At 37.3% G+C, this 7,371-nt stretch overlaps 1 protein-coding gene across 1 annotated transcript in view; it reads left to right on the forward strand.

Moving 5' to 3' along the window:
* The window catches only part of LOC107091155 (cell death-inducing p53-target protein 1 homolog), a 5,235-nt gene extending 442 nt beyond the window's left edge, over positions 1-4,793 (forward strand). Inside the window, exons 2-4 of the mRNA XM_015384924.1 lie at positions 1,922-2,312; positions 2,845-2,989; positions 3,094-4,793. Coding sequence (XP_015240410.1) covers positions 1,937-2,312; positions 2,845-2,989; positions 3,094-3,199 — 627 coding nt within the window. The 5' untranslated portion in view covers positions 1,922-1,936 and the 3' untranslated portion in view covers positions 3,200-4,793. The remainder of the gene's footprint in view (positions 1-1,921; positions 2,313-2,844; positions 2,990-3,093) is intronic.
* Positions 4,794-7,371: the final 2,578 nt, after the last annotated feature.

A 7,371-nucleotide genomic window follows, 5' to 3' on the forward strand; every position in this document is an offset into this window, starting at 1 on the left:
AAATGCAGGTAAACAAAAAAAAGCCATATAGTTATGTTAGATGGTGTTTTCAAATTAAGAATTTGACTTTGGTTTTAGCTGCTCACAGCACCTAGACATTAAATATAAATACACAAACTTAATTAGGATAAAAGTAACAGTATGTACTGTACATGTAAGAACATGAACACAGAAGAGAGACGATCGCAGAGATCCACTGATACATACACAGCGTTTCTGTCTACATGCCTAATAGACATGTTTTTGGACTGTGGGAGGAAGCCACAGAGAACCCACAAATGCACAGGGAAAAAATGAAAACGCAATGCAAAAAGACCCTCGACCACAAATCAAACCCAAAACATTCTTGCTGCAAGGCAAGAGTGCTACAAACTGCCCACTATTCAGTCTTGGTTTTTAAATGGTTTTCATTTTTTCATGCAAATATCCTGAGATCCAGTCCTGCTACATTTTTTCCTCATATAGTGTAACTCCTATTTAATTCTATAGTATTGTATACATATCTTTTGTTAAACTGCTTGAAAATTATCTTTTCAGCTTTATACCTGTTTTATAACCAATTGTGTGAAATATATAAAGTTCTAAAAAGAAGCATTTTTTTATTATAAACAAGAAACATAATCACATGTATATAATTATATTGCAACTCATCTGTTAAACCACACACACAAAAATAATGCTGATTAGTTTTCAATGTTTTCAGATAGGTAGACCTTTTAATAAACTATTTAATGCATTAAGTAATTTCCTTACATTCCATAATTGGACCTCTAGTGGAATTCTATTCCATTTACACGAAAGTTTAGACTCTTTAACATTTTAAAACATAAAAAGTAACTACGCAGTTACTTAGTCTAGTAATGACTTACTTTCACTGAGCAGTAGCTGAATTGCTAACTCGGTTACCCTTTTGGGGAAGTATCTTGTATATATATATAAAGTATAAAAGTATAAAGTTAGGTTAATTTGGTATTAAATTGCCTACCAAACTGGGTTTTGGTGTATGGATGTGTGTGTTCAAGAAAACCAATGCTTGTGAATTTGGCTAATGTTTTAATGTAAGTCCCTTGTGTGGTTATATAACAAGAAAAGCACTATATACCTTTCCTTAATTAACCTATTACTCTTCCATTTACATTTTCTTGTGGGATGTGCTAGCCTATTTATCATGTCACCGGTCCCAAACATTTCAGATTTTTTCAATGTACCAGGTTTTGAGGAGCCAACTAATGATTACATGATTTATCAAATGTTTTTAAACAGAAAACTTCTAACATGCATTAGTCTGGAATTAATTCTGACTTCAGATTTTCCCCGATCTAAAAGCCAAAGTGGCTGGGAATTTCAGATGACTCTTGTAATAAGATGGAAAACTTGAGAAATTAGTATGTTCCTTGTATTGTTTAAAAGCAGGGCAAAGGAAAACAAAAAAACAACAAAAAGCTGAAATGAAAAGAGCAACTTCTTGTGTGAAATTTGATGCATAGTTATTGCTGATAAATCTGCTTTGCTAACAAAAGACAATCAACACGTGGGTGGTAGCAACAGAGAATATAAAGATGTTCAGTTTCCACCAGTGTGACTGTTTCCACCTCTTTGGTTAGAGTGCATACTAGTTTCTCATTCCCTCGCACCATAGGTCTTCAGTTCAGAGTATTGTTAGACACATTTTCCATAAAACTTTCCACTCTCTTTTTACTCAAAAATGAAATAATGTAAATGGATCTAGTTTGCATTTTGTAAAGCACATGCTCTTACTTATTACAGATAGTTGTGAGCTATTAAACAGAGGGTAGCTAACTATACTCCAATTGCAAACAGTTTTTTCCTCATTTGTTTTTATTCCTGTAAAAATATCAGAAAGGATCATCAACGTTTCAGCAAAAAATTATTGGTTTAATTTATAATATTTAATTCATAGGGGGGATTTAAGAAGATGGAAAAAGGCTCCCAACCACAGGAATCGGCTCCGCCCTATCCTGGTCCTCCCATTAATTATAACTTTGATGGACTTCAGCCAGGGATGTATGCTCAACCAGGCTCCTCTGCTCAACAAAGCTTCCCTGCTCAACCAAGCTTCCCTGCTCAACCAGGTTTCCCTGCTCAACAAGGTTTCCCCGCTCAACCAGGCTTCCCTGCTCAACCAGGCTTCCCTGCTCAACCAGGCTACCCTGCTAACGCAGGCTACTCCACTCAACCAGGCTTCTCTGCACAACCAGCCTATACCACTCAGCCAGGCTTCCCCCCTCAACAATGTTTTCCACCTCAACAAGGTTACTCCACTCAACCAGGTTACTCTGCTGTCCCTACTGGTATGTCGTCACTTCTTAAATTGCTGAACTGATCTCTGTCTTCCATCTTCCTACAGCCCCATCAGATGGGGCAATGTTGTCCAGTAACATTCTATTGTATGGCAAACATATGCATCAAATCAGTTCCTGTATTTCTCAAAACAGGCGGCTGGACTATATAGTTTAAGTCACACTCACATGGTAACCTGTCATGAAACAGTTTCCATTTGAGTACTTAAAGTGGGTTTCTACATAACTGAAATAAGTCCGGAAGAATGGGACTGTTTGTGGTATTTGAGCTTAACAGGAAGCTTTTGGTCTCAGTTTATTTTTGCCACACTTCATGTTTTAACGTCATGGTATGATTATTTGCATAAAAAGCAAATATATTATATCTAAATATCATTTGTGCTTTATTATTAATTTTAAGTCTTTTATGACTTTTTACTTTTAATGCAAATGATATATCTCTAACTACTGGTAAGTTGTTAATTCATTTGGAAAGATTATTTAAATATTTGCTTTTAATTCTTGTATGTTTTGTGTGTTTAAGTGTCTCATCTGGTAGTGGCACCTAGGCTAACTGATGTTCCTGGACCATTTTTGTGTCCTCACTGCCAGCAAACTGGGGTCACTCGCACAGAGCACACTGCGGGGCTGCTGACCTGGGCTACTTGTGCAGGGCTGGCTATTTTTGGGTAAAAACCTCAATATTCTATATCTTAATAGAATCATTTCCACCCTAATTTTATTTTACAAAAAGAAGACAGACAAATAACAAAATCTAATTTCTCACATTCAGGTGCTGGCTATGCTGCTGTTTCCCCTTCTGCATCGATTCCTGTCAAGATGTGGAGCATCGCTGTCAACACTGCCAAAAAGTGGTCTTCATATACAAACGGATGTGAACCCAAGCTGGAATGGGTCCAAAAAAGGCCCAGATTAATAGATTAAATTATAAATACATTTTTGATTACATTATAACAGCCTTGGGCCAGCCCACTAACGGGTTTTTGGAGGGAATTAAATTTCATACATTTTAAAATATGCTTTGTAAATTCAGTTAAATATAAACTGTACTGCTACATGTGGTCAGGCATTTCAAAGACCTTGTGAGGAAACATTGTTTTCAGTCTCAATATATGTATAAAAAAAATTGTTTGCGTTCAGTTTTAATATCACATATTTAATGGAGGAAATGGATGTCATTTTTTTGTCATACTGATCTGTTTCACACATGAACACAAACGAACATGTTGTTTTTTGCTGACCTGTGATGCTCTGATTCAGCAGGGTCCACTTTATTACAGTACTCTGACCTCCTGGAGCCTCGTGTGCCTTCTTGATTTCTTAGATCTAATGTTTATTTTTTGTTTAGTCCTTTCAAGGTAAGAGCTGGTCCACAGAGGGGAGGGGACATATAACTTGTAGCTGTCAAATCTAAGCTAAAGCCGTAGCCCCAACTCTTTAAAAAAAAGTTGTGACTGTATGTTACAGCCAACTTACAGTAGGAATGAGTGTGGAGCAAATTACAAACAAACAGGCTGAGGCAAAACGATAAGTTGAGGCTTACATCATTGTTTGGGGTTGAGTTTTGAGATGGTGTGTCCCAACCTCCCCCTCTGAGTGCATCAGCTGTTACCAGCAGCTGTTGAGGCTGCTGGTAACAGGAAATGAGCAGAGGCCATGCCCTGCTCATTTCCTGTTCCCCTCCCCCTAGTAGGCTGTGCAGGAGCAGACATAGAGGGCGAGGCCAGGGGGACCATGGCCATCCAAGTCAATCACAGACAGACAACCCCTGTGTAATTTGTTGATCCAATGTGGATGTAATTCAACGCCTCTAGAATAAGCACTCCTCTAAACCAGAGGGTGGCAGCAGAGACACCATTATGTGAAATGTCCTACTTTGACATTCTACCTGACTACTGGTAATAAATGTAACTAGAATTTTCTGATGTACAAATAAAATCCCAAGCGGGAACCTTTGTAATTGCTGTTTTTTATATACCCCTAAATCTGAGGCACAAGCAGCATCACAGGTTTTGGTCTCCTGGGGTTATTCAAGCTTAAAAATGACTATGGCCTGAACCAAATAGGAGTTCTGCAGCGAGGTGAACTTACTGAATACGTTATAATAAGCATTATATATCTGAACAGTGCAGGCAGTTACGAAAGTGCTGGACTGGCTTTACAAGAAGAAACAGCCTTTTTTTATGTTAAATGTTTTTTTAAATGTTTCTATTGTACTAAATGCTGCACATTGAATTGCAATCTTTAAGCTCCTAAGGGCAATACTCTATGTAGAGCTGAACTCTCATCATTCTATCAGTAATAGAAATTAAACTTTTTTTCTTCTGTTTAGGGGCAACATTGTATGCCTTGTTGCTATATAGTTTGGAACTTCATTTGGCGGAAGGAATTGTGCTATAACATATGTAGATGTACTGTTCAAACTTCTATAAAAGTAGTTTTTCCACAGAAATTGTGTAAAAGATCAGGGATAAAAAAAAAAAAAAAAAGATAATAGAAGCTTTTAACCAATCCGATGGTTGAATAAACTAAGTAACTGGACAATAAACATTGCTTGTATAATTATTTATTCAATATTGAGAAAGAAAAAGGGGTTTTGTGTTTTAGTTGGTTGATTTTATGGTTTTCTATTAAAATGTGAGTCATTTTGATGAACTGATTACTGACACCGTAATTAATTTGATAAAAAAAATTATAATTGAGTTTATTTGAGTGAATTTTAATATAAACCAAAAACCAACAACAAAAATGCAGCAAAAAAATGACAAATACAGAATTCTTGGTCTTTTACAATTTTATTTTGTTTTTCATTGGGGAGAGTTTGTGTCTGGAAGTATTCTGTATAATTAAAAAAGAAGCAAAACTGCTCAACCATTTGAATTTAAATATTACACAGAACCATAAATTAATCTAAAGAGCATTGATTTATAAATATGTGTATAGATTTATTGCAAGGGCCTGGTCTGTCTTTGATTTATTTGAAAAATATCGATGAGCGCATTAATATTCCTAACGGTTTATCCTTAAAAGGATTTTGGCACATATTAGTTCTCAACCACCCCTAGGGCTGAGCATGTACTGTAGGATATTTTCAATCGTCAGCTACTGCTCAAACTGTACAATCAAGTTAACAGCTCATGATGTATGTTCTTACACTGATGCGATCTACACTGCACTTCCAAAAGCTACATGTCGGACTCAGTGCCGAGAGATGGCAAAGGCTCCCTTCCAGCTTTACTCATTAATCTGTAAGGAAGAAGAAGAAGAATTCCCTTGTTTGCAGATGAGCAGTGCGTGAGGTTCTCGTAAACTGACTCGTAGACGCTCATAGCTCTGCTTCAACGGCAGGACTCTTCCCTGAACACCGTATGAGGGCCAACTGAAGTTCAAACATATTTAAACTTTTTCCAAAACCTTACAATTCATGATCAGGAGGTAGTCATGAGAGCCTGATTGCCCCTCGTTATCCCTGTATACTACATGACGCAGGACGCACCATGAGGCTGGAACCCAGCCCAATCGAAAAAATTCTCACTGGACTGGAGAATCGGCCCAAAAAGGGCAAAAAAATCATACAGTGTATGACCTGCCTAAGTCAGCATTGGACCGTGCATGGCCACCCCTCTGAAACAAATCTGGAAATGCCACTCAGGCCTTGGATCAAATCCTTGGCTCATGATTAGGCTGTGCAATGCTGTACTTCATGCTCAAGTGCACAGGAACACTCTGCCCTCTTGTCCTAATTTGTGACACCTCTTGGAGGTTGGGTTGCATATTGTGAATGGCAACACATGATTACATTTTGGTGATGATCCAGGTCACCATCTGGATCCAGGAATTTTTGGACAGATTCTGTGAATACGGGCAGAAATCACAATAAGGTGGAAGTCACAATATGTCGGGAGAGATTAGCTACTTGGCAGAGGTCTGTTCTCTCTGAATGCTTTTTTGGTTGTATTATTGAACAATTTAGGTTTTTTGTGGAATAACTGAACATCTGTCTTTGGTTTATAACCAAATTTTTCCTTAGGAATAGGTCGCATTTGTGAATCTCTGAATGTAATTTGTTTGGTAATAACATTCCCCCCGAGTGCTGTGCAGCAACAGACTTTTGTTTTTAGTGTGTAGATTTTAAGGGCTCAGTGGTACCTTAAAGTCTTTGGTAACAGGGGTAGAGGGCAGGATGGCATAATTAGTCGCACATTACATTTAGTGCCACCCCCTCCACCTAGTACCAGGAGCAAGTGGATAAAGGATAGAGTAAAAAGAAAAACATCATGCTGGCATTGCACACATGCATAGTTGATATTATCGTACTCCAAAGATCCACATGGACGCTAGTCGGACTGTGATCATCAAAAACCACCTCTCTCATTCGGAATAAAATTTCTTTCCGATAGGACCAAATTGGATTACAATCTTTAGTCAGACATGTTTAAATGAAAATTTATTTGATCAAGCCATTTATTATCGCTGTCCATGTAAACATAGCTAGTGACATAAGCACAGTTACCTTAGACTGGCGTCAACCGGGGCCTTCGAAAACCATCAGTAGGCAATGCAGGTGACGAGTGTCACCAAAGTAGAACACAGACAGAGCTGAGTCAAACCTTCTGATTACAGGAAGAACTCCTGCATCCAAAATGCTCTCATTAAACCAGAAAACGTGGGGAACACAGAATAAAATTGTAAGTGTGCTTTTTTGTCAGAATGTAGATTCAGATTTATTTATTTATTTATTTGACAGGGACATAGTGCATTAATAAGCATTGCTGCGAATGCACCAGAATTACCCAAAAGGCTATTTTTCATCTGTTATCCCTAGACAGACCTTAAACTTGTCTACCTAAAAACACAAAAGTAAAAACTTTAAAGTGAAAAATACAAATATAAAAAGAAATAAAAAACAGCTATAACTCTTAAAAACATAAATACAGAATAAAACAATAAAATTGAAATAACTACACTGTGAATGTGACCAATGTGACCCCAAACTTTTGAACGGTAGTGTGTATGTACTGTATATATACACTGTACATATATACACACT

Source organism: Cyprinodon variegatus, unplaced genomic scaffold, assembly GCF_000732505.1.
Source record: "Cyprinodon variegatus isolate N-32 unplaced genomic scaffold, C_variegatus-1.0 Scaffold327, whole genome shotgun sequence".
Taxonomy (NCBI): Eukaryota; Metazoa; Chordata; class Actinopteri; order Cyprinodontiformes; family Cyprinodontidae; genus Cyprinodon; species Cyprinodon variegatus.